The sequence below is a fragment of the Phocoena sinus genome, chromosome 16 (genome assembly GCF_008692025.1).
Source record: "Phocoena sinus isolate mPhoSin1 chromosome 16, mPhoSin1.pri, whole genome shotgun sequence".
NCBI lineage: Eukaryota > Metazoa > Chordata > Mammalia > Artiodactyla > Phocoenidae > Phocoena > Phocoena sinus.
In genome coordinates this window covers 65990008-66017744 of record NC_045778.1, presented here as the reverse complement: position 1 = coordinate 66017744, position 27737 = coordinate 65990008, and the positions used below count along the sequence as shown (strand labels likewise).

The window sequence follows — 27737 nt, the reverse complement described above, 5'->3', positions numbered from 1 at the left end:
TCATGTGTATAGTTTGATCCTATTTTTGTGGGAGAAGAACTATCTGTGGGTATGACAGTGGCTACCTCTGGCAAGGGGGAGAGACTGGAGGGAAGAGATACAACATTTAATATTTACTTCATATGGTTTTTTAAATTGGTTATAGTAATCTTTCACACTTTTTATAATAAAAAATAAAATAAAACATGAATTATACGGTAGCAGAATTTATTCTTAATTTTTGCCTGTGTGTGTCATACAGATTTCTAAGTTCCTAGATGCCAAGAGACTTGTGTTCCATTTTTCAGTTCCCCGAGTGTCTCACGGAGCGCCCCGTTATCCAGGAGGGGTTGCTGACTAAGTGAATGCATAAATGAACTGTCTAGCACCTTTTTCCTGAAAGGCAGTCTTTGCAACTATTTTCCAACATTAAAAAACCCAGGGCCTTCTGGCAATCATCTTAGTTCATTCTAAGGTCAGTGTGTATTTGCTTTTTTTAGTTTTTGTCCTGGAGCATACTGGACGCTATGCAGCAAACGCATCCTTTAAAAAAAAAAGAAAGATTGCTCTTTGAATCTGACTAAATGGCATACTTGGAGGACTGGAAACAGAACGAAATTTTTAAAAGCAGATGAAAAGGAAAAAAGGAAACTTGATGGAAAGGGTGAGCCTCCATGTTGACTAGCCCCTCGGGGGCTACCTGACTTGCTAATAAAGGACTTGCAGTGACTAGAAAAAAAACCCCAAAAACATTCCTGGGTATGACTTGTTTGAGGACATGCAGTTACCCAGCATGGGAAGGACAGGGGCCCACGTCTCTGTTCAGTGCTCTTCTATCAACTATATAGGGTCTGCCCAAGACACAGTCTATTTAGCATCTATGGCTGAGAGAAGCTGGTCTCTCAAAGAGAAAACAAGGCAGCGTTGTTTTGAGAAGGGCTGGGGCCAGGAGGGCAGGGAAGACCTTAGCAGAAGAGGTGTGTTTCTTTTTTTTTTAAACATCTTTATTGGAGTATAATTGCTTTACAATGTTGTGTTGGTTTCTGCTGTATAACAAAGTGAGTCAGCTATTGGCTTTACGGCAGCTGCCGGCCTCTGCTTCCCTGGCTGTATGGTCAGGAATAAAGCATTTCCTGACAGGGAAAACAAGTCTCTGCTCTGGCTCCCAGGGCAGTGCCGTTCAAAGTCTGGCCCCATGAGGTATCTGGTCTACTGTGGAAGACTGAAATTTCAAGAAACTTTAAGGCAGCATGCACATCTAGGTAATTGCATCAGACACGAAAGACAACAAAATGACAAAAAGCCCTCTCAAGCTCTTAGATGTTATTACAGGACTACCCTTTCCTGGAGCCAAATTCTCAGGAAGGACTGTGTATTTCACCCACCTAGAGGAATGCTAAGTTCACTGAACACATCCTCAGGTTCCCAGGAAGGCAAAGAAAGGGGCTGTTTCAGCTCCACTTCAGCGTATTCCAGTGACCTCACGCCCAGAGATTTCATTTCCATGTACCTGGAGTTATCTGCAAAACATGAGCCAGGGCAAAGCGGTAATGAAACACAACATGCCTCAAAGGATCCCTGCAACTGTACTCCTTGCACTGTGTGATGGGAAACAGTCCCTTGTGCTGCTTAATAACGTGAGACTAGGCCAGGGCTGCTAATTAGAACCAAAGTGCTATAACAAAGAGCTTTTTCCGCTGCCAAAAGAATGCCACACGCAAGAAAACTTGGCAAGCAGCTGCATCAGGTCTGTGGGGGGATGGGCTGCTGATGCCTTCGGTTGGGATGATCTATCCCCATGTTCCCGGTTCAGTAACAACTCCATCTCTGCAGGCAGAAGAATTATTGAAGTGCAAAAATTGTGCTGATGTCCACAGAAGCACTGAGGCGGGCAGAAAAGGCAATGCCATTCTCACCCCAAGCCTGTCGAGCCGTGTTATTAAATATGAACTCCAAACACTGGCTAAGCTAATAAGCCATTAACACCAGTGCATGTCGAGACCTATACCGCAAAATACAAGGGGTTCAATCAGAGCAAGGTGACAACACTTCGCTCCTTTATTCTTGCCTTCTGTAGACACAGCCCAGGCCTCAGTGTTTCTCTAGCAACAAGGCAGCTCACAGCAGAGTTTCCATGGAGACTCAGATCCACACAGGTGAAAAACAGCTCAGGTCAGCTTGACATGGAGGGAAGTCCAAGGCCACTTACCAGCTCGTGCCAACCACAGAGCACTGGGTTGACATGTTTATTTTTAAGCCTTTCCTCTATATTTTCTGCCCTCGACTCTTATCCCCCTGACTTCAAACTCTGGAATGCTGCAGGCTTTCTGCAAAATGAATTTCTAGCTATTTTCATTGAGAGAAAATTGAGGACTACTCTCCCCTCCCCCACAGTCCTTGATGGATCTTTAGTTTCCACTTGGCACAGAAGACAGGGCTTAGCCTATTTTAAACTCTGTCTTTCATGATGTCAGTGCCAGGCACAGACACACATCACCTCCACTGGAGGTGGAGGAGCTCCCGGGACAAGTCTTGCTTCACTGTCAGATGCTGGAGAAAAGTGGGTCTGAGGTGGTGAGAATGGGAACTGCCCATGCCCCTTCATGAGCCCCTCATTCTTCCCTCTGCCTGTTCCTTTCTCGGCCTCCCACGCTCCCGCCCCCTCACTCAGGCCTCACAGAAACAACGGCCTGGGTGGTCCTCGGTGGTGCAGGCAAGAGAGGCTGCTTGCCGATCCTTACGAACCAAAGCTCCTTTGATAACTCCAAACATTTGCTAATTTAGTTGGCACAGTCCATCTGGGATCCCGTAAATTCAGAGAAGTCCGTCCTATCTGAGCTTGCTTCTCAGAAACGTGTGGCCACCCATCCGACTTCCTTTACACCAATTGCCTAAAAGCTCTAACAATTTAGCCAGGCTGTTAAGCTTGCCTTCTGCACCAGCTTTCAGGCTGGCTGAAACCTTACTTCTGTTCGTTCCAGCCTGCACACGCCCATACGCTGCTCTAGGGAAGCAGTGGTCCGATCAACCCAACCGCACAGGAGAAAAAGGAGGTAGTTACCCTGGGTCGACACTCCGTGGCAAGCGTGGCTTTGGAGGTCTGTTTCGGTGAGGGGGCTGGCTTTCTCCTCCAAGGGGCTGCCTTCACCAGCCCCATCTTCCAGGGTCCCCCTGGCCTTACAGTCATCAAGAAAGGGGCCAGGCTGCCAGGCCCTCTCCTCTGCTGGCCTGGGGGAAGACATTTGCTGGAGTGTAGGGGCCAGACGAACATCTGAGCTCTCTGCTCCCTTTGCCTGCTTCTCGTAGCAATCTGAGCCCTCCAGTGCGAGGCCCGTCTCGCATTCAGCTGGCTTCCGCTCAACATCCAGATTTAGGCCAGGCGTTTCCACGTCCATGTCACTGGGGCAGCTCATGGAAGCAGACGGCAGTTCTTTGGGCGACTCGAGGCTGATTTCCGCAGCCTCCTTACCTACGGTCTTGACTCCCTCCTTGGTGAACTCTTTGGTTAAGTCCAGGTCTAAGGTGGTTGTCACACAGGGACATATCTCTGGACAGATTGTGTCCTTCTGTTCGATGGGCACAGTTTCCTCCAGTTCTGGGATGTCCGGTTCCATGATAAAATCTTCTTCCTCCCCCACCTCGTCCACTGTAACCAGCTCCTCCATGTTCGTGGGGCACCAGCTCTCCCCCTCTGCCTCACTTCCACTTTCTGAATCTTGCTCCTGAATACAAATGAGGAATGGAGGTCAGAGGGTGGCTGAGGAATGGGTCTTGGTATTTAACCAGAAGAGGGTGCAAACCTTGACCACAGGACCCCTCAAACCAGAAAGATGCTAAGCAATCTTACTCCTACCTGGGAACATTTACTGGGTAATTAGGAGCTGTAAATCACTGTGACGAGTGATGAGAAGTCTCTTATCATTGATTTATCCCTAGGATGAGGCTCCAAACAGCACAGGAGTTGGAATAAGCCCTTAATGTTTAACCCACCAAGTGGACAAAGAATTTCAACTCCTGGTATATAGTAGGTGCTCAATAAATAGTTTTTTCTTTTGTTTTGTTTAGTTGTTTTTTTAGTTGTGGGCAACACACTTTTTATTCAGTAATGTGGCTTAGAGGTGTTTCTATATCATCGGATCTACATCTACACCTTAACTGTTAATGCCCATGTAGGATTCCAATGAAAGTTACTTAGCCTGCTTCCTAATAACAGATATCAATCTCTGCTCATCTTTTTCTGATCAATTTCTGGAAATTTTATTTTTTTTAATTCCGAAAAATAAATAGTTTTTGAACAAATGAATGATTGAGTTGTAAGCGCTACAGGCATCAACTTGCTGGAGCTATTTCCTTGCAAGTAGGGCATCACTAAATGTTAACGGCAGCAAAGGTCCCTACAAAATCCTCCCAAACAACCTCTCCCAGCAAGGGTGCAACCCTCCGTAGCCATGGCTCAAACTTGGCCCCTCCCGAAACTTTCTCCTTGCTTCCCCAGCAGCCCATGGACCCAGCAGCCAGCTTTAGGAGATCAGTTTCCCTGCCAGCGATACTCATCTCTCTGCCTCTCCTGGCCGGAAAGGCACGAAGCTGGCCACGTTCCAAGGACGCTTCTTTTTGCTGTGGCAGCCCCAGCCCTGTAACTGGGTTTTTCATTTTAATTAAGTAAAATAATGTTTACAAGCACGGTAGATGTTTTGTTAATCCCAGGGTCAGGGCCTGCTGAGGTTCAGGACCCCAGCTTGAGTACCCAAAGCCCCCTTCCTCCTCCAGCCCCTCCCAAGGCAGCTGCCTATTTTGGGAGCCTGGCTCTGAAGCCTGAGTCTTTTTGGGGCACATGTTTTCTCTTATAAGCGCAGCCAAGTTACTGAAGACTGAGGCAGAGCCCAGGCATGTGGTAAAGATTTCCTCAATAAAGACTGTGCAAGGATCCCAGGCAAAGCCATTCCTCCAAGAAGTGCTGGCTTCATTCACAGACCCGCTGGTGGGGTCTCAGGCACATCCCATGCAGCAAGCAGGTCATCACCCGGCAGGATGGGGATGCCTGTGACTTGGAGCCCAGTGGCTGTTGTGTTGAAGTGGCTACACTGCCAGCATCTGGGACAAACTTTACCTTCCTTGACTTTGTGTTCTCTGCATCAGAGGACTCTGTTTCTTTCTCCTGCCTGCCCAGATGCAGGGGGCTCTCTTCCATGCTGTCCTGTTCCTCTTTTTCAGCCTTACCAAAGGAAGAGCAGAACAAATCAACAGTGAGAAGTGGCAGAGGGCACGCCAAGAGGAAAACACTATTGAGCACAGCTAATGCTGTCGGATGTGTTTCACACACATCACTTCCTTTATCCTCACAGAACCCCTCAGAGGCAGGTGCTATTATCATCTTCATTATACAGATGGGGAAACTGAGGCTCAGAGAGGTTAAGTAACTTGTTCAAGGTCACACAAACGGAGGCACAGAAATGTCTTCATGGCTGGCCTGAGGGCTTTAGGGAGACAGACGTCCCTGGCAAACTGGGTACTTTTTGCAGCTGTATAATCTGTAGACAGTGAGGGTGAGTAAAGGGGCCAAGGGGGAACTGACCCTGGGGTTCACAACCATCATGGTGACATCTCACCAACAGATCAGTCTTAGCCATAAAAAAAATCACCTCCAGGCCACTTATGGGTAGGAAGGGTGTTGTCACCCAATCAGGGCCCCTCTCACCTCTCTTTTGCCTTATCTCTGTCGTAGAGCTATAGCCCCAACTAGCAATCCCGCCCCGTCTTCCTTCCTCCTATTCCCTCCCTCAGATTAAGTCCCTCACACTAGTGCTCATGTCTGGGAAATTGAACAACTGAAAGCAGATGTTTGCTTTGAGAATTAGGGTCTCTGACCAGCCTTGAAAACAGGGGTTAGCCAACTACAGTCCTCAAGCCAAATCTGATTCAGTTCCTCTTTTTTGTACAGTCTGCGAATTAACAATGCTTCTCATGTCTCTAAATGGCTGTATGTTAAATGCTTATATTATATTAGCTACATAATATCCTCAATTTTGCCTTGTGGCCCATATGCCTAAAATAGTTACTCTCTGGTGTTTTGTAGAAAAAGTTTGCCAATCCCCATTTCAGAAGGTTGAGGAGGACATTCTCCCATGACAAACTTTGGCCACCAAATCAATCACTGTTCCTGGGCATTCTTGGGAGCAAGTTGCATTTTCTCGACAATTTTGGCCGAGGTTGGCTCAAAGTAAACCACTCTCGCTCTGATTTCTTAAGAGAAGACACACCCGTCTTTGCCGACAAGGAGGCAGCCGGGGCAGGAGCTCAGGGCTGACGGGTTTAACCAGTTGTTATGGGACAGGAGAAGACGGTTTAAATCCTCGAGTCTTTGCTCCTTCCGGTGTTCAGAGCGGAAGCTCTGCTCCAGCCTTCTGAGCCAACCTGAGCTCAAAGCAGCTCCGAATGCCTTTTTAGCCCTCAGAATCCAGAGCTTCTACCAACAGGGGACCACTTTTCTTTATTTTTGTCTTCCTGAATAAATTATCCATGGCCCTCCCTTGTCAAAATAAATAGCCCTTACCCTTCCCAGGCAGTTCCTGCAGCACACGCCCATGTCAACACAGTGAAGAGACTCCCTCCAGTTCAAGCTGGGAGAGGCAGGGACAGCCTGGCCGCCAAAAGCCCCCCGCCAGGCGGACCTGCTCTCCCTCCCTGCAGGCAAAGGAGATAGAGCAGTGCCTTTCAGTGCACCCCTGGCCCTGGGAGCATTTCCAGGTGACAGCAGCTTACAGGGAACAGACAAATGCAACCAAGGCACTCATCCCATCCCGCCACCAAGCAGCTCAGGGAGCAATGTGTTAGGTCCCAACTGCTGCAAGCAGGGCTGCCACCACAGGGCCGGGGTTACTGCTAAACCACCTCCTAGGTGGTCTTCCACTTCTGCTCTGTAGCCCCCTCCCAAGTGTATTCTCCCCGAGGTGATGAGGAATGATGACTCCAAGATGCAAAATCTATCATATCCTCACTGCACCTTCTTGCTTGAACATTTCGTTCTCTTCTCCTTTGCTTCGCCCAGTAAATACCCACCTTTCCTTTCAATCCCAGCAGCCACACATCCTAACCAAGGAGAGCCTCTGATTCGTTACAGGCAGTGGTCCCCAACCTTTTTGGCACCAGGGACTGGTTTTGTGGAAGACAGTTTTTCCATGGACGGGGAGGGATGGGGGGGAGCGGGGGATGGCTCAGGCGGTAACGCCAGTGACGGGAGCCGCAGGTGAAGCTTTGCTCGCCTGCCGCCACTCACCTCCTGCTGTGCAGCCGGGTTCGTAACCGGAGGTTAGGGGACCCCTGCTTACTGGCACTAACAGCACTGTATCCTCCATCTCCTTAGCACTTCACACTCACACTCGTGTACTCATTTAAGGAATTATTTGATTAGCTGTTTTTCATTAGACCATGAGCTCCATGAGATCAAGAGTCATTTTAGCTTTGGCTCACAACTGCAGCCCCAGTGCTAGGTGCTCCACGAACACTGGGCAGTACGAGAATGGAGACAGGTAGGAGAAGGTGGAGTGAACAACAAGTACACACCTGCCTCCCAGCATGCTTGGGTCTCTGTCTGGGCTTTGAACTGAACATAAGTGGGTTTGCTATTTCTGTCTCCTAGGGATTGTTTATACTGGGGGCTGCATTCTGGGGACACCTGGGGCTCCATCTGGCCCACAGACATGTTTTGTTCTATACAGTTTCTAAAACATGGGAAATTTCATACAGATACCTGCATCTGGACTTTGGTCTTGCTCTAAGAGATGGGAAATCTGACAACACAGGGCAGCTGTGCCTGAATGGCAGCCACAGAATGGAGCTGAGCAGTGGCTGCCCCAGCAGACAGGTACCTCCTGCTTGGTCCACCACGGTCCCAGCTCTCCACCTTGGCTTCAATCATGCTGTCTGGTCTGTGTCAGCTGCCTGGCTTCCCTTCTCTAGGCACCTGGCTCTGTAAACCCTGATGCCCCTTCCAGGAAAGTGGGGGAGCGCTTCTTTTCCAAGTCTCCCTATTCAGTGACTTGACTTCTTTCTTTTACCTCTGGTCTCATGGTCAGGGCTGGGCCTCATGTCTGGCTGTGGCCACCCAGAAACACTGAGCAGTGCACACACTGGCTTCCCCAGCACTGGGCACTCTCTCCAGAATCTCCCAGGGTTTCCCGTGAGCACAAGCTTGTTAAAGTCCTACAGCAGCCTTGTGATCACACCCATTTCACAAACAGGAAAACTGAGGCTAAGAAGAACAGGGTGTGACTTGGTTCTCAGATGCCAGGCCTCTACCTCCAGAGTCTGGGTTCAGTCATTCATCCCTTCAACAAATACTTACTGAATGCCCACTCTGGGCCAAGCCCTAATCTAGGAGCTGGGGGCAGGGCAGTGAGCACAGCAGACAAAAATTCCTGCCCTCATGGAGGTTACATGGGGGATGGGGGTAGGGGAGGGTTGGGAGGGAGAGCAGACTGTAAATAAAATAAAGACATTAGGGGATAGGTCAGAAGGAGACAGATGCCACTGAGAAAAAGAAAGCAGGGAAGGAAAAGAAGTGGGTTGGGATGTTGTGATTTTATGTGGTGGCCAGGAATAAACTTTGGAGACTGTGACGGTGAGTAGGGAGCCACATGGACTTTGGTGGGGGAGGGGCTCCCAGGCAGGGGAACATGTGAAAAGGCCCTGTGGTGGGAGGTGCCTGGTATATCATAAGAAAGGCAGGGACCCTGTCCTCAGCCCTGCTGCCTTCATTCCCCAAGTTTAGTCACTGCCTGTTCTCGGACTCCTGGAGCAACCCTGTGGGTTCTAGGTTGTTCTCAAGATTGTGATGAGAAGTTTGAGATCAGTGAGGCAAACTCTTTGTTCTGCTGTTATTCCATCAAATGGTATTGGCTGCCTGGCTCCAAACCCACAGAAACAATCTGTTGCGGACCCCAACAAGTCCCTACTGACCCCACTCTAGGGCTATTAGAGGCAGAACCTACTAGAAGGACAGAATTGTGGGGAAACCCACGGGGCCTTTCTGGGAAGCTTTTTTTGCATCAGGGGCTCTTAGGATGATCCACAGCGTGCGTCACCATGAATGAGCAATGTTGTGCAAACCAGTGAAAGTAGGGTGGGTACAATAGGAGAAGTTACCAAAGAAGAGTCTCAGAAGTGTGGGTAGGAGGGCAAAGGGGCAGCTCCGCCCCTTTGCCATGGGGGACAGAGGGTTCCAGACTGGTGGTATGTGTATGAGGCCTTGAGGCCCTGCTAACTCTCACTCTCTTTCCTTCTTTTCTCAAGGTACTGACCCATCACCAGCCCCTTGGACACCTCCGAGCATAGACACTCTTCTTAAAAACATCCACTAGTTCACAGGTTCTCTGGATCCAGTTCAAGTACACACAAGAGGTCCTTCATGGGCCCACCCCACCCACTTCCCTAATCTCATCTCCTGTGCTTCCCCTGCTCTGCCAGGGGAAGTTGTGGAAGACTTTGAGATGGGCAAAAAAGATTGCTGGGAGTCCTTCCAATGGAAGACTGGGCATTTGTCTAGTACCCTTCCAGGGTACCTGATTCTATCGGAGTCTGCACCATTCATTAGCTTGAACTGAGCTATTTCACAACTTGGTAAATTGCAGAAATGTGATAATAGGACAAATGATTCTTGTTCATAGAGACGCGAAGGGACTTTATCTGCTGGAGATGCCACTGATTCCCACAGAAGAGGCCAGTTTCACATCTATTAGCAAATCCACCTCAGCATTACTGAGTGCCTCTGTATGCCTGCTCTTTGGATTCTCCTCTGAACAGCCTTTCACATCTTACTGGTTCCCTCATTAATTAATGAGTTAAACAATACCTTTGACATGTATTCATTTTATGTTTGTATGAGAGCCATGATTTTACTTCTTAAAAACATTACCCTTTAATATGCCCTAAAGATACAGCCACATTGAGTAGCTCCAGGTTCTTCAAAACAGTCTTCCCTGTTATGAAGAACCTGGAGTATTACTCGGCCGTAAAAAAGAATGAAATAACGCCATTTGCAACAACATAGATAGACATGGGGGGAATTATATTTAGTGAAATAAGTCAGACAGAGAAAGACAAGTACTGTATGTTATCACTTATATGTGGAATCTAAAAAATAAAACAAACGAATGAATATAACAAAACAGAAAAGAACTCACAGATACAGAGAACAAAAGAGTAGTTACCAGGGGGGACTGGGAAGGTGGGAGGGTCAAGATAGGGGTAGGGGATTAAGGGGTATAAACTGCTATGTATAAAATCAGTAAGCAACAAGGATATATTGTAAAGCACAGGGAATATAGCCAATATTTTATAATAACTTTAAATGAAGTGTAATCTATAAAATAGCAAATCACTACTTTGTAAACCTGAAACTAATATATTATAAATCAGCAATAAAAGAAGTCTTCCTTTCTCACTTTTGCCCTTGCTGCTTCCCAAACTGCCTTTTTCCCCACTTTCGATGTCCAGCTCAAATGCCACCTCCTCTGTGCAGCTTTCCTTCTCTCCTGTGCAGAGCTGACTATCCACTCGACTCCAGCAGGGGCCCCACTGCATGTAAATTAGTTTTGTAGGTTGGCTTCCACCACTAGAACTTAATCTCTGCCATAACAAGATTACTTCCTACTCATCTTTGAACCCCTGTGCCTAGCACACCCCCCCGGCAAAGCATGTAGGAATAAAGTCGTGGCCAAAGCTCGGCCCTTCAGTGTTCATGGAGTTGAGGCCTGGGATTCTTATTCAGACTTAGTCATTGTCAACAGCTCCTGGGTCAGACTAGAAGATATGCATGTAGGATTTTTTTTTTTTCTTTTTGCGGTACGCGGGCCTCTCACTGTTGTGGCCTCTCCTGTTACGGAGCACAGGTTCCAGACGCACAGCTCACGGGCCCAGCCGCTCCACGGCATGTGGGATCTTCCCGGACCGGGGCACGAACCCGTGTCCCCTGCATCGGCAGGCAAACTCTCAACCACTGCGCCACCAGGGAAGCCCGCACGTAGGGTTTTTTAAGTGGATTCTTTATGCAGACCACCCCCACCTCCTCGCCAACCTCCACCAGCCCACTCCTACTTAAATGCAGGCGGCTCTGGCAAGAAAGAAGCGCAAGCCAAACTAGAGTATAAACCTGGTACCCAGAGTCCTCCTTGTGACCCACCGTGTGAACTGAAGGCGTGCAGCACGCTGTGAGCCCTGGCTGAAGCACTTGGATGAAAGGTGCCAGCCAGCTACTGAGCATTTTTATTCCAGTGGAAGGAGAACACTGTGGACTGGGTCTAGAGAAACACATCAAGCCCTGGGTGCCCAGTATCACTGAATGGGTGGTGGCTGCTTCTCCTTTACCACCTCTCATCAAAGCCCCAACACTGGTAGACGTTTTTGGCAGGAGGATGGAGCGAACCAAAGGTCTAATCTCCCCTGGCACGGTCTGTGGGTGCAAACACCTCAGGGCCATTCCACTCTAGACAAACAGACAAAATAGAAGGACTTTGCATCACGTCCCTGCCTAATTTCTAGTAAAGGCAGCAGGGTGCTGTGGGATTTGGAGCCAGATCACCATTCCAGCTCCACCATTTCCTGACTGTGTGTCCTTGGGCAACTAACTTAAACTCTCTGTGCCTCGGTTTCCTCATCTATAGCAACGATAGTATCATTACTAGTATTATTTCATAGGCTTGACATGAGGATTAAATTGAGATAAAGTGTTTAGCACAGTGCCTGGTACAGAGTAAACATTCAGTAAATGTTTCATTCACTCAGTAAACGTTCATCACCATTCTATTAATAGTATTCTCCCGTGGGACCTGCCTCTCCTTACCTGGCGGAAGGGATTACATTATTACCTCATTCTCTGCCATTTTGCTTTCTTTACTATCAGCCCCGTCTTGGTCTCTATCAGGTCTCTTGGTTCTGGTTTTCTCACTCTGCTTCGACTTGGTGCCCTTCGGTTCCAGCCCGTCTTCCCTGCCCGAGCCGTCAGGGGGGGCGTGTCTGCCTTCCCGCAGCCTGGCCTCATCTTTCCTCCTGGACCTCCCAGGGACATCCTGCTGCTGCTTCAGATACTTCTCCGATTTGCCCTTGGACTCTTTGCGGTAGTAGCCGTCTTCTCGGCTTTTGTATCCCGACGTGGAGTGGAGCGGGTTGGGGGACCCAGACCTCGGGTGCCTTTCTCGGTAGCCCCTCCCTCCTTCCAGCCGCTCGTCTAACTCGGCCTTGTCCAGCTGCCGGGGGTACTGTTTACGGTCATGCGCCCACGTGTCCATCCTGTCCCTCTTGTCCTCCCCGTTCTCCCTCCAGGGGACCGGGCCTCGCTCTTCCTCCCTCCTGGCGTAGGGCGAGTGCTCCCACGAGTCCCGGCCGCTGCCCCAGTCAGCCCGAGAGGGGCCCGGGGGGCTGTGAGAAGAGCTGCAGGAGGTGAAGCTCGGAGTGTGGGACCTCGGGGACAATGACCGGCTCACCGGACTTCGAGATCTCGGCCTTTCTGGGCCGTATCTGTGAGGGAGCAAAGGAGCCGTTTTAGAATCTGCACCTTCCTCAGCCTCCATCCCCAGATACACCCCATCTCTGCAACAGACATACTGCGCGCGTGACCCCACCTGGCCATAACACGCTTCACCACAACTGCGCAGAGCGCACAGAGAGGTCCAGGAACAGGCTCTTCCTCCCTCCAGGCTTCTGGGAGGGATTTTCCCTGAGCACAGTCCTGGGGGCTTTCTGCCCCTTTACTCATTCTGCTCCTGGGAACTGGGATGAAAAATTGGGCTGTTCTGGCTCACCCCAGCTCTCTTCCTCTTGGAAATGAGCTACGCTCAGGGAGGAGGAGACTCTCCTGGTGGGCAGGGGCGGGGTGTGCCGAGTTGCCCTGGTTCAGCCTGGTAGGCAAGACTGCCTAACCCCGGGGTTCAATCAGCTGATCTCTTGACTATGAGACTGAAGTCACCCCTCCACCTGGCCTCTACCGAAATAAAGGCCACCTATTGGGCTCCATTTTTCTAGGAAGGCATTTTGGGGTTGGAAGAATCCTTAGAGCCCTGACCTGCTCATGTATCAGATGAAGAAACAGAAACACAGAAAAAGACCCCAGCCCGTATAGGGTTCAGAGCAAGACCTCTTGGTCACCTGCACCCCAACTCTACCACAGAACTGCAGGGTCACGGTGTGGCTTCACACGTCTTTTAAAAACCCAAACAACTATAATATTAAAAACAAACAAATGAACAAAAATCCCAAACCTGAACAGCTACATACAAAGATACACACACACACACACACACACACACACACACACACACACAAAGGCTGTTATTAAGCTGGTCAACTGAGTCATCCACCTGACATTCTAAAAGGACAGGCAACTTTCATTTGGTTCCCAAATACAGGAAAACCACGCAGTCCTCACTGACCAGGGGACAAGAGACGTGGCTCACTGGGACCAGCCTTGACCTCCACTGGGGAAGCAGCCTGGGCCGGGCCCTCTGCAGCGAGGTTAGAGTGCCATCTGCGGCAGCCCTGGGTAAGAACCACAGAATGTGCCGGCCAGGTGCTGCTCCGGCTTTTTCCACAGTGGCCTCTGCAGGGACTGTCTCCATAGGGCAGTGACAGTGGTGAACTTGTAGCCCGGGCTTGGCAGGGTCACAACTTCAGCTGGGAGAAATGAGTTGGAAATGTGACTGCACTCGATGTTCAGAGTAAATGACTGGTCAGGTCATGGATGTTTCTACACCTACATTCAGCTCAAGAAAAATCAAGGGCTGGCTCTAAACAGAAGACACACACACCACACATACACCCACATATGTACCACATACACACACCACACACACACTACAACACAACACACACCAAACACACACACCACACAATACAACCACACACACCAAACACAACACACTACACACACCACACGCACACTACAACCACACAACACACACCAAACATACACACACAAAACACAACACACACACAATACAGCCACACTACACACACTAAACACACACAGAACACACGCCACACACACAATACAACCACACAACACACAATACAAACAGACACACCAAATACAACACACACACAGTACAACCACACACCAAACACACACACATACAACACACCACAAACACAGTACAACCACAACACACACCAAACACACACGCACAACACACACAACACACAGACACACTTTCAGGCTGTTTTAGCAGAGTGTACATTTGCCCTTGAGAGCCATATATCAGCAGATCCCCTCCTATACTCCTTGACAACAAAGGAGGCGCAGCTGAGGGGAAGCTTAGCATCTTGAACTTTTCTGAGGTTTAACCTGAGCACTGGACTGGACTGATGCGTTCCATCAGGCACATGGAAATATAGGGCCCAGAGAAGCTGATGGACAGGGCAGAGGCAAGGGCAGAGCACAGAGTGACTCAAATACCCCTAAGAAAGAGAAAGGGGAGAATGTTCCAATGACGCAGAATCTGCCCTGAGACCTAAGACCGGGCCTCACCTGTCTGCTTCCCGGAACATGTCCCTCTCCCTCTGGGAATGGATGTCCTGGATGATGGCAGCCACGGTTTTCCCAGGTTTCTAGGCAAAGTCAGAGGGGTCACCATCAGACCAGAGATGGCCTTGCAAACACCAGAAGGAAGCAGCTAGGACTTGGGTTCATTGCCCTGTCCACCAAAGGGGGAAAAGTGCCTTTTTAGGGGAAGAAAAAGTTTAATCCAGAGGATGAAGAGTATGAACATAATGCTGAATGGCGGCGCGGCTGCGTGGTCCAGGGCACGTGGCATCCCTTGAGCTGGGAAGGAAGGAGCCTGAGGCTCACCATCCACACGCTGGGAAAAAGCAGCATTTGTTAATACCCACCTCCCACCTCCTTCCAGATAAAAGCAAATATCTAAAATGTGAAAGGAAGGAAGGGAAAGAGGGCGGGAGGGAGGAAGGCATTATAACTTGGAAAGAGACTTGAAGATCACTAACATGCAGCCTCCACATCTTACACCTGAGGAAACTGAGGCCCAGAGAGGTCACTGAGGCAGAGTTCTGCCTGGCACAGCTCCAGCCACCAGCCACACGGTGTTCTAGGGTGACTCCTGGGCTTGTGCTGTGTTAAGGAACACACTCAAGGTCACAGAGATCATTAGAAAATCAGGACCTGACAACAGGCATTTTAACTCCAAGGTCCTTTCTATGCCCCATGCTTCCTGCAACTCCTGACTTCAGTGCGGGGATCCACAGGGGTCATTTTGTGCTCAACGTAAATCTGCAAGGTGGGCAGCGCAGGCTGTGAGCCAGGCTTCCCAGCTGAGGAGGCCAGGCACCCAAAGGCTCTGCCCTTCCCAGAAGTTACTACGGGATGACTGTGCCAGGACAGGACCACGCCAGCTCCCAAATCCCAGCCAAAGCCTTTTCCTAAACCCAGATTGGCCAAACATTAACAAAACAATAAACAATAAATGATTAAAAAAAGAAATTCATGAGCACAGAAGGATGGAAGCATTTTCCAAAAGACTACACAAAATTCATCCAATTAAAATGTATGGAACAGGCTGAATTTATGGTATGTGAATTATATCTCAGTAATACTGAGGTTAAAAAAAGACCTAAAAACCCTCAGTCTATGATGTCAACTTTTTTTTTTTTTTTGCGGTATGCGGGCCTCTCACTGTTGCGGCCTCTCCCTTTGCGAAGCACAGGCTCCGGACGTGCAGGCTCAGCGGCCATGGCTCACAGGCCCAGCCGCTCCACGGCATGTGGGATCCTCCCGGACCGGGGCACGAACCCGCGTCCCCTGCATCGACAGGCGGACTCTCGACCACTGCGCCACCAGGGAAGCCTGGTGATGTCAACTTTTGACAAAGAATTTTATTAAGAAACTTAATCAACTGCTCTTTTTATCCTCAATTTTTTTTCCTACGTAATTAACAAAGGATCATGAAATCTTAGAGCTATACAAATGTTAGGTACCATCAAATATCTCATTTTATAGGTGTGAAACCCAGGACCAGAGATATGAATTGAGCTCTGTGATTAGCTGGGACTAGAATTCTTGAGTCCTCTGAGTGCACAGCTGCTTATCTGTGTTATTGTTAAGATTGAAGCTTGGGCTGGGAAAACAGTTCAGGAGAGAATAAAGGAGGAGCTGCCTGTGGGTTCAGGGGAGAAGTCAGAGCTCGGACTTAGGGAAAGGATGTAAAATGTTCAAGCCAGGGAGGGATCTCTTGTCAACTTGAAATGCAAGAGGAGAGAACGTCAAAGAGAAGGAAGTAAAAAAAAAAAAAAGAGAAGGAAGTGACCGCTAGCCCTGTGGTCGTGAAGAAGGAGGAGGTCAAGAAGGTAGTCAATCCCCGTTCAAGAAAAGGCCCAGGAACTGAGCACTGGTCAGGATACCCACCCGAAAGGAGCCTCACACTTTTGGGAAATGGTCCCTTTCATCTGACTGTAGCTATAAAGGTTGACCCTCTGTAAGCATATGGAAGTGTCACCAAAAGTAACCAGATCACCCAAGCCCTGCACTGTCAACTAGCACCTGAGCTGCTTAAACTGGACCAGAAGCAGAGACCGAAGGCCAAGCAACAACAGAGCTGGGGCTGTGGGCCTGGGCGGAGAAGAAGGCTACTGCCCAGGATGCTTCCTTCCACCCCACCCGAGACCATCTGTCCTCCCGCCAGCGTTGTTGGTCACCACCTGTGGGTAGAACAAGACGGTTCACGTGGAGGTGCTTCCACTGAGTGGGTCTTCCTTCTGCCTCCCCACCTTGGGCAAGGTGGAAGTTGCCTACTGCACCATCATGGGAGAGGCCCGCCTGGGATGGCTGGTCCCCAGGAGACCCACTGCAGCACTGCCTCCATGCGGGCCAGCCTGGGAAAGCCGGAGGGAGCCATCAGGATCCAGTGCAGGGACGTGTGATAAGATCTCCTGGCACCGGGGAGGCCACATCCCAAGTTCCAAATCTGTCCTCATCCTGCCAAGCTGGAATAGGCGAAGGCTAAAGAATGTGCCCCCAAACTGGGTACAATGTACCCTGGCGAATTTTCAGAACACACAAATTCCCTGAGGGGGTTGGATCAGGCACTTTCTGTGGCAAAAAAGAGTCCCCAAAGTCCCCAACACTTTTCTTCTGCTCTCTGGAATCTCATATCCTCGTGATTGTTCCTTCCAGTCCAGATCCAGGAGAACCTGGGGTGAGAGGAGGGGGCCTGGTCAGGGAGCAGCTGAGGTTCTGCCGGTTACCCAGCGGTAGCATGGGTGGTGGGATTGAGACCTGCAGGGACGGGCAGGTCAGGCCAATGTCAGAGCCAGAGGTGTTCTAGGAGCTCATGGTGCCTTTTGCATCTCCACCACCACAGACAGCAGCCCCTCGGGCCCTTCCCCTCTGGGTGCCGCCTGATGAGGGCAGAGCAGCCAATCAAGCACCACAGATGGAAACACCCTCTAGTGGCCCAATGTGGTCCCCCGGGGGTCAAAGAGATGCATCCAGAGTTCTTTGGGGGCTAGAAGAGCCTCTTCTGGGTTTAACTATTTCCTTGCCCCTTATTTTCCCAATCACAGAACAGCCTCCTGGGGCCACTGTCAGCCCAGCGCCCCCTGAAGTTCCTTCTGTTCAGGTCGCACGGCCCCGGTGAGGCAGGGAATGGGGTTATTGATCGCAGCCGTTAGTGGCACAGGGCCCCGCATGGAATGAGCGCTCCACGATGACTGGCTGGAGAGATGGAGGGATGGGCTGACAAGAAAGGACATGACAATCTGCAAATACTATACGCTGGGCTGGCGGTCACAGGCACTGTGACCCTCCTCTGAGGACCAGAGGTCAGTTTCTCTCTTTTAAGTGATAATTCCAAATTGTTGGCACTCTCTGGCCCAAACACCCTGCCAGCTGCCATCTGAGAAGGAGTCAGAAGTGGCCAAAGATTTTCAAATAACAGAATCAATTTTTCACTCTAAGAAAATCCTCTCCATCTTCCTCTTCAGGCCTGGCCTCGTTATCCTGTGGTTAAAGGTATAAAGGAGGCAGGTACAATAAAGCTGTAATCGCTGCAGGGGAGTGGAAACGGAAGAGAACGGAGTAGGTCTGCGATGATGTTTGGGGGTACCTTTTTATTGAAGAACATTTCAAACACACACAAAAGTAGACAGAATTGTATATTGAACCCCAGCCCCCCCACGGTGAATCCATTTCCACTGTCAACAAGCCCCCAGGGGACCATCCACAGTGCTCTTGGTCAACACATCTTGCTACTTTAGGACAAGGGTGAGCTTCCAAGCCCCATACAGTCCCAGGGAAGTGTGCCCTCAGAGGGAGGCAGATGCTGGGCCAGCATAAAAGAAGCTGCCAGAGAGTTTTGTGCCTCCGGACCCCTCCGCGGCTGTTTTACATGTCTCCAGAGTCCCAGGAAGATGCTGAAACCTTCCAGATGAGCCCTGAACTTGTCAAAGCCAGATCCTGTCCCAGCAGCCCTGACTGTTTCTGACATGAGTGTGCTTTCCAGGCTCTACATCTCTTCTCACCCAACTGCTGCCCAGAAACCCCCTCTCTGTTTCGTTAAGTTGTCTCATCCTTCAAGGCCCTACTCAGGAATCTCTCCCTTCTTTACACAAGCAAGTCACACTGCCTTTTGCCACTGAACTTCTAGGAGCTCCGTACGTATGCACTCAGGTTGAAATCACGAGAATTGTTTATCTCCCCAGTTTATCTCCGCCAACCCCAGCGTATAGTATTTGTAGGCTGTCATGATCTTTCTCGTCAGCCCATCCCTCCATCTCTCCAGCCAGTCATCATGGAGCGCTCCTTCCATGCGGGGCCCTGTGCCACTAATGGCTGCGATCAATAACCCCATTCCTTGACTCACCGGGGCCGTGCAACCTGAACAGAAGGAACTTCAGGGGGTGCTGGGCTGACAGTGGCCTCAGGAGGCTGTTCTGTGATTGGGAAAATAATCACAAGTGAGACAGCAAACTTTCCCCAAGTGAGGACCATTCTCGTATTCATTGTAGCTCTCGGCACCACATGTTATATGGAAAAGACCCTCAATCATCATTTGCTGATTTATTCTTCCTAACCAAGAGCATCATGGACCACTCACAAGACTGCTTCCCAGGGCCACGGACCATCTCTGTGGCCAGGAGGCTGGCAACTTACCAGTGACACTGAAACCAGGCCCGCTGTCCCCAAACCACCTGGGAGCTTCAGTCCCACCCCAATCCACTAAATGAGAACATCTGGGCAAGAGGACTTGAAAACTCCCCTGACAGTTCTCTGATGGAGTGACTGGAACACACAGATTTAAACTATTCCAAGCTCCCTTCTGCCGGTAAGACACTGTGACTCTGGGGAAGTCGCTATAGAATAACCAATCTTGTCACGCAGGTCTGCAGGCAGGAAAACACTCACTTTTTACTGTTCCTTCAGATTTTCTCTTTCTCATTCATTTCACACATTTGTTGGACACCTATTACATGGAAGTTTCTGCCCCAAACGCCCTGAGGAATAAAATCTCTGCCACAAAGAGTGAGACAAGATTACTGGCATGAGGAAATATTCAAGAGAGGAGAGGAGAAAGTGCCTTAAAATCTCTCCTTCTTCTCCCTCCACTTTGCCTGGTGAGCAAAAGGTAAAGTTCCAGGACAGAGACCCATCAGAATTTCCCCCACCTTTGCAAGCCCTGGCGGGATCCCATGTGGTAGCCCTTTGGCCCAGAGACACATGTGGATACAGTGACACATGTGGATACAGCGCTTTGCTGCCTGCCTCCCCAGGAACCATCCTCTCTTCTGCAGCCTGCTCCCAGGACATAGCAAGTGACACAGGCCTGGCCAGTCACAGCACGGCCACAGAGACTGGCTCAGGGAACAGCACGTGTCCAAAGCTAGCTTGACTGGAATGACTTTCGGGACTTCTGTGGGAGCTACTAGGAAAAACTCCATCTTTCTCTTGGTGAAGGAAATGGGAGGCTGAGGCGCCAGAGCTGCTGGAATCACTGAAGCCATCGCGCCGCCTAGAGGAGAGAGCCGGGGGCTGTCAGGGGCCACCGCAGGGAGACCCCAATGACAAAGCCAAGCGAACCGAAAGCAGAGTGGAGAGAAACCAAGTCCTCATGATAGCAGTTGGGCCCTGAATGCAGCCATGCCTGCAGCCAGGGCTACTCCTGGTCTTTTTAGTTACATGAGTGAAAACATTCCTTTTTTTACTTTAGCCATTATGCTAAAGTTCTAGCTGATTCAGGTCAACATAGGGACCACAAGGCACATATTTCTATGCAGTGGAAACATGCCTTGAGATGCCTGCGCATAGAGGCAGTGTGACTGCTTGGGAAGCAGAAAATCCTTACCAAAGGTCAGGAAAAATGTTTTCTAGCCACTCAAAGTGTGCTCTGAGGACCAGAAACAACAGCATCTCCTGGGAGCTTGTGAGAAACGTAGAATCACCACCCTGCCTCAGACCTACTGAATCAGAAATTTTAATGAGATCCATAAGTGATCTGTATGCACATTGAAGTTTGATAAGCTCTATTAGAATACCATCTCTGCTGCTTACCGACTGGATGACTGTAAGCAAATTACCTGATTTCTCTGTTTTTCACGTGGACAATAGAGATTATAAAAACACAATACAGAGATGCAAATACAGTGCAAAACCAAAGCAGTCCTAGGTTTTAATCATGGCTCTTCCAGTAACTATGATCTTGGGCAAGTTACTGAACTTCTATGAGGCTCAGTTTCCTCATCTGTAAAACTGAGATAATAATACCTGTCTGACAGTACTGGCGCCAGGACTGCAGTAGATAATGTATTAAAGCGCTTGGCACATTACTTGACCCAGGACTCAATTAAAGGTATATATTCTTGTTATTGTTGTGGTACTATTTTAATTACTGTTATTATCCACCCTACACACCTCATAGGGGAGGGTGATTGTGAGCCTCAAAGAGACCATGTATGAAAAAAAAAAGCTTAGAATCAAAGAACACAAGGTATAGTCCTTTACTGATCTGGAAACTGAGGTTCACAGAGGTCAAGCAATTTGCCCAAGGTCATCAAAGAGGGAAGGCACAGAGGGAAGGCACAGAGGGAAGGCACAGAGGGAAGGCACAGAGGCGAGGCTGGCCCTACCACTGTGCAGTCTAGTGTAGGTCGCATAGCTGTTGATGGTTCCATGTTATGTGTTCTGCCTCCCCAGACTTGCGACCTCCCAATCCGTGGGGCCTGGCCCAGTTCCCACCCACAGTGAGCACTCACTGAACATCTGCTGAATGCAAACTCGGACCATCTGACCTCTTTAGCCCACAGTTTTGGCACCACCCCAAAGGACCTCTCTCTGGATAAGGGACTACAAACACCTTGGTACTTTAAGAAGGAGAGTACTGCAGTTAATCCTAATTAGAACCTTATGACAACATCTCATTTGGAGACCCAAAGCTCCCCTGGGAATTCAGTGCAGTAATTCAATTCTAAGCCCCAGGGCAGAATCCAGGAGGACAAGAACTTTGGGTATAGAATGGGGCGGGATCCCTGACTTGTCTGAGAAAAGCAACAGGCTTTCGTGAGTTGGAAAAAAAAGTGCCAGGTTCTGCCTGAAGCAGAACTGTTGACAAATGAACTTCAGAAGCAATAATGCAAGCAGAGCAGAATCAGGACTTCGACAACTGGTTGACATATTACTGATCTACATATGTAGACTTGTCAGAATGCTAGTCCTAGCTAGAAACAACCACTGAGCCTTTGTCTTCTGACTTGAACCTTGAAGGCAGATTAAGGGTTGTGAGCCTTGAACAAAATGGACCCTAACTAAATATGGAATGAGCTGAAGTCAACTGGAAAATCCCATTAAATAGGACAGTAGAAAGCACAAAATAAGAAGTTAGATTTAACCACAAATGTGGCACGAAATACAATAAATCCAAACGGACTAATGGCTCCAGCCAAGAGAACTCCTGCAAACCAATAGGAAGATACAATCCAAAAGAAAAGCATGGGCAAATGGCTTAAAAAGAAATTTCCCACTGGAGAAGACCTAGATGGAATAACCAACAAACACATGAAAAACTTCTCAACCTCAATTAATATAGAAAATAAAAAATAAAATCGTGATAAACCATTACACTCTCTCCAGAGAGGCAAAAATTTTAAAGTTGGACAAGACAAAGTGTTAGCAAGAAGGTGAGCTATTGAAAACTCTCAGACACTACTAGTAGGAATGCTATCATCTAGTACAGTTGAGGGTAAGCATGCCTTGTGATCCAGCAATTCTACTTCTAGTTATGTACATTCCCTGGTTATACGCACATGTACATGGGTACTGGGATAACATGTTTGAAAATGTTCATATTAGTAGTGTCTCTAATACCCTAAAACTGGAACAACCCAAATGTCCATCAACAGTGGAATGGCTAAACAAATTTATAGTCACACAATGGAAATTTATTTAACAATGAAAATAAAGATGCACCCAACATAGATGGCATAACGTTGAATGAAAGAACACAGTATGACTCCATTCACATAAAGTTCAAAAATAGGTAAAACTAAACTATAATGTTAAAAAAAAAAGGGCATAGAGAGGGGGTAGAATAATAAGGAAAAGCAAGGAAATGGTTATCTCAGGGTCAGGAGAGTGGAGAGGGAGGGGCTGAGCACAAGAAGGGGCTTACAAATCTTCTTGGTGCTGTCCGTGTCCTATTTCTTGACTTTGGTGGTGGTTTTGTGCGATTTATGGGAGTTCACCCATTATTACTTTTTCGACTGTGCAATACAAAATTAGTCACTTTTCTGTCTGTATGTTATATTTCACGATAAGACAAAAAAGAAGAGAATGGTAGAGCAAGCTAAAACAAAAACAAAAGCCCTGTTTGGAATTACCTCAGTTCAATCCTTAGTTCGCACAATGGCCAACTCAGTCATGTGCTGCTTAGAAGGCTTTCTATGAGGCTTAAGACAATAAACATAGAGAGGATGGAGGAGAGAATAAAAGATCAAGGGGGTGACAGATGAAGAAAAAGTTACTGAAGACGTGTCTGGGTTTCACTCAGGGGTTTATGCTTGGAACTCTCACCTCTGAAAAGCAACCATCTTTCCCTTCTTTCTTCATCTTTCAAGACTTCTCTTAAAATCCTCCTTGGATCCTAGGTAGGTAGTCATCTTGCCCCAAGCACCCCTTTGCATCTTGTACTTACCTCAATGAGCACTTTTCTTGCCATGTTATAATGGGTTTGCCTTTCCATGTGATATCCTCAAAGGCAGTGGGTAATTTTTGGATCTTTTCCTGTGCTCTCCTTCCCACCAGCACTTAGGCCAGTGGCTGACAAGGAGGAGACACTTAGCTGTTGCTTGTTGAATGACTGAATGAAGAAGAGAATGCTTTACCTTCAGCTGCAATTCCTTGTATCTCTTGGACATCCGAATGAGCAACTTCTCACCATTGATCATGGCAGATTTTTCTTGGTAATACTGGACCATGGCCTGGGCAGCCTCTGTGTAAGCCATCTCTAAAAAGGCCTAGGAAAGAAAGGAAGGACAGACATTGGACTTGACTTGAATGGTCTTAAAGAAAATTCTGTTCAAGGTATAACTCCATGTATATGAAGTTCAAGAATTAGGCAAAACAAACTGATGGTGGTAAAAGTTAGAGCTGAGCTTCCCTCAGGCTTGGGGATGGGATACTGACTGGGAAGGGAAATGAGGAAACCTTCTGGGGTTCTGGAAATGTTCTATATCTTGACCCGCATAGCAAATACATAGGTGTACACATGTAAAAAATTAATGGAGTACATTTAAGATGAGTGCATTTTAGAGTATGTGTTTTATACCTCCATAAAAAGGAAACAATTCAGTACAAGGAAGAGCTTTCTTTGATCCCATCTGTTCAAAGAGACTTATTTATTAACTTCAGCAAAAGAGCTCATTATAAGATAGACCCTCTCCTGATTCCCCTGGTCACCAAACATTATTTTTAATTACATATGTCCATCCTGGGCTACATCATGCCACAGGAGTCCCTCTGGATGGGAGGGTCCATTAACCCACAGTTCCCCCGAGGGAAGGGGGTGTGGGGGAGTGAGTCTGCTGCACAAGTGACCTTGGGCTCATCCCTGAAAAACTTGCTATTCGGTAGTGGTGGTGACAGGAGACAGACACAAGGGTCTGTGGGTATCTGAGGTATCTGAGCTCTCAATTTCTTTGCAAAGAAAGAAATACACTAAAAAACTCGGGGGCTCCCTAGGCTTGAAGGAAGGCCATGTCTTTGTAAGATGGAGAGAGAGGAGACCCTCAGTTACGTTTCCACAGCATCTCTCCTCTTTAACTTTTCTGATAAAAACCCTTACAAAGAAACGGGTTTTCCACTCAGTCGGTGCCTACAGGGAGTTTCTAAATAGCCTGTTTTGACTGACCTGTCAGTTGACCCCAGGAGCCGCTGTGGCAGATTCATCACTGTTATTGTCTTAGATTTGTTGGATTTGTACTATACTGATGCTGCAATGATCTGGTCCCTCAGTGTTGAAAAGGAAACATGGTTTGTGGCAAGGGAGCCCTTGCTGTGGGCCCTCATCTCCCATTTCCTTGAACTGCATGGGCTTAACAAGCTCATCCTCCCTCCTTCCCTCACATTTGCTTTTGAATTTCAGACATGCCTTTCTCCATGCTGTCACAGTCTATGGCAGAAGCCTGGGAAACCAAAAAGTGAGGGTTCTTTTACTCTAAGATCAGGAACAAGACAAGGTTGCCCACCCTCACTGCTATTATTCAACATAGTTTTGGAAGTTTTAGCCACAGCAATCAGAGAAGAAAAAGAAATAAAAGGAATCCAAATCAGAAAAGAAGAAGTAAAACTGTCATTGTTTGCAGATAACATGATACTATACATAGAGAATCCTAAAGATGCTACCAGAAAACTACTAGAGCTAATCAATGAATATGGTAAAGTAGCAGGATACAAAATTAATGCACAGAAGTCTCTTGCATTCCTATACACTAATGATGAAAAATCTGAAAGACAAATTAAGGAAACACTCCCATTTACCATTGCAACAAAAAGAATAAAATACCTAGGAGTAAACCTACCTAAGGAGAAAAAAGACCTGTATGCAGAAAATTATAAGCAATTAAATGAAATGCAATTAAATGAAATTAAAATAAAGCAATTAAAGGCCATACAAACAGATGGAGAGATATACCATGTTCTTGGATTGAAAGAATCAACATTGTGAAAATGACTATACTACCCAAAGCAATCTACAGACTCAATGCAATCCCCATCAAACTACCAATGGTATTTTTCACAGAACTAGAACAAAAAATTTCACAATTTGTATGGAAACACAAAAGACCCTGAATAGCCAAAGAAAAAGAAAAGAGAAAGAGAAAGAAAAACGGAGTGGGAGAAATCAGGCTCCTGGACTTCAACTATACTACAAACCTACAGTAATCAAGATAGTATGGTACTGGCACAAAAACAGAAATATAGATCAATGGAACAGGATAGAAAGCCCAGAGATAAACCCACACGCATATGGTCACCTTATCTTTGATAAAGGAGGCAAGAATATACAATGGAGAAAAGACAGCCTCTTCAATAAGTGGTGCTGGGAAAACTGGACAGCTACATGTAAAAGAATGAAATTAGAACACTCCCTAACACCATCCACAAAAATAAACTCAAAATAGATTAAAGACCAAAATGTAAGGCCAGACACTATCAAACTCTTAGAGGCAAACATAGGCAGAACACTCTATGACATAAATCACAGCAAAATCCTTTTTGACTCACCTCCTAGAGAAATGGAAATAAAAACAAAAATAAACAAATGGGACCTAATTAAACTTAAAAGCTTTTGCACAGCAAAGGAGACCATAAACAAGACGAAAAGATAACCCTCAGAATGGGAGAAAATATTTGCAAGTGAAGCAACTGACAAAGGATTTATCTCCCAAATGTACAAGCAGCTCATGCAGCTCAATATCAAAAAAACAAACAACCCAATACAAAACTGGGCAGAAGACCTAAATAGAGATTTCTCCGAAGAAGATATACAGGCTGCCAACAAACACATGAAAGAATGCTCAACATCATTAATCATTAGAGAAATGCAAATCAAAACTACAATGAGGTCTCACCTCACACCTGTCAGAATGGCCATCATCAAAAAGTCTACAAACAATAAATGCTGGAGAGGGTGTGGAGAAAAGGGAACCCTCCTGCACTGTTGGTGGGAATGTAAATTGATACAGCCACTATGGAGAACAGTATGGAGGTTCCTTAAAAAACTCAAAATAGAACTACCATAGGACCCAGCAATCCCACTACTGGGCATATACCCTGAGAAAACCATAATTCAAAAAGAGTCATGTACCACAGTGTTCACTGCAGCACTATTTACAATAGCCAGGACATGGAAGCAACCTAAGTGCCCATCGACAGATGAATGGATAAAGATGTGGCACATATATACAATGGAATATTACTCAGCCATAAAAAGAAATGAAATTGAGTTATTTGTAGTGAGCTGGATGGACCTAGAGTCTGTCATACAGAGAGAAGTCAGTCAAAAAGAGAAAAACAAATACCATATGCTAACACATATATATGGAATCTAGAAAAAAAAAATGGTTCTGATGAACCTAGGGGCCAGACAGGAATAAAGACGCAGATGTAGAGAATGGACTTGAGGACATGGGGAGGGGGAAGGGTAAGCTGGGACAAAGTGAGAGAGTAGCATTGACAAATATACCAAATATAAAAAAGATAGCTAGTGGGAAGCAGCCACATAGCACAGGGAGATCAGCTTGGTGCTTTGTGACCACCTAGAGAGGTGGGATAGGGAGGGTGGGAGGGAGGCTCAAGAAGGAGGGGATATGGGGATATATGTATATGTATAGCTGATTCACTTTGTTATACAGCAGAAACTAACACAACATTGTAAAGCAATTATACTCCAATAAAGATGTTTAAAAAATAAAAAGTCAGGGTTCTTTCAAATTCCGCCACTCGGCTTTCTAGGTGCCTCTTTCTTTTTTAAAAATTCTTAAATTTTTTATTTTTATACAATTTTTAAAGGTTACTTTCCATTTAGTTACTACAAAATATTGGCTGTATTTCCCGTGTTGTACAATACATCCTTGAGCCTATCGTACACCCAATAGTTTGTACCTCCCACTTGCCCACCCCTATATTGCCCCTTCCCCTGCCCCACTTGTAACCACTAGTTTTTTCTCTATATCTGTGAGTCTGCTTCTTTTATGTTATATTCATTAGTTTCTTGTATATTTTAGATTCCACAGTATAAGTGATATCATACAGTATTTATCTCTCTGTCTGACCCTAAGTGCCTGTTTCTTCATGCAAACATTTTAGCACCTCAAGCTCTCACTGGTCACATGGGAATGAAACAAATTCAGTGAATCTCACTGCATTCATGTTGCATGCTGAATTTTGGAAATTTGCCCAAAATAGAATTCTGAGAAGGAGGAATGAAGAGACTAAATGAGTAGTCTAAGCCCAGGTCGACAGAGGAAGACCACTGATGATCCAAGGTGGCTTTGAGTCTCCAAAGTTCAGGCCTTAATTAAGAAAAGAATTTCTCCTATGCCTGTTCTTGATTCCTGAAGTTAAAATATTTATTAAAAATAAAAGACTAAATATTGTTACTTCTGACCAGTCACTGTATAAACTACCCCCTTTGACTTTAGAAATGAAGACAAACATATTAACCCCCAAAGGCTCAGTCACTCCTCATAGGTTAAGGGTTCTTAGT

General features: G+C 47.2%; 1 protein-coding gene across 1 annotated transcript in view; it reads right to left on the bottom strand.

Annotated features, from left to right (window-relative positions):
• RBM20 (RNA binding motif protein 20) overlaps positions 1-27737 on the bottom strand; it is a 206315-nt gene that overhangs the window by 15191 nt on the left and 163387 nt on the right. Inside the window, exons 9-14 of the mRNA XM_032607597.1 lie at positions 23353-23484; positions 14498-14577; positions 11844-12492; positions 5090-5194; positions 3041-3701; positions 1365-1499 (exon numbers count right to left, since the gene is read on the bottom strand). Of these exons, the coding sequence (XP_032463488.1) occupies positions 1365-1499; positions 3041-3701; positions 5090-5194; positions 11844-12492; positions 14498-14577; positions 23353-23484 (1762 nt within the window). The remainder of the gene's footprint in view (positions 1-1364; positions 1500-3040; positions 3702-5089; positions 5195-11843; positions 12493-14497; positions 14578-23352; positions 23485-27737) is intronic.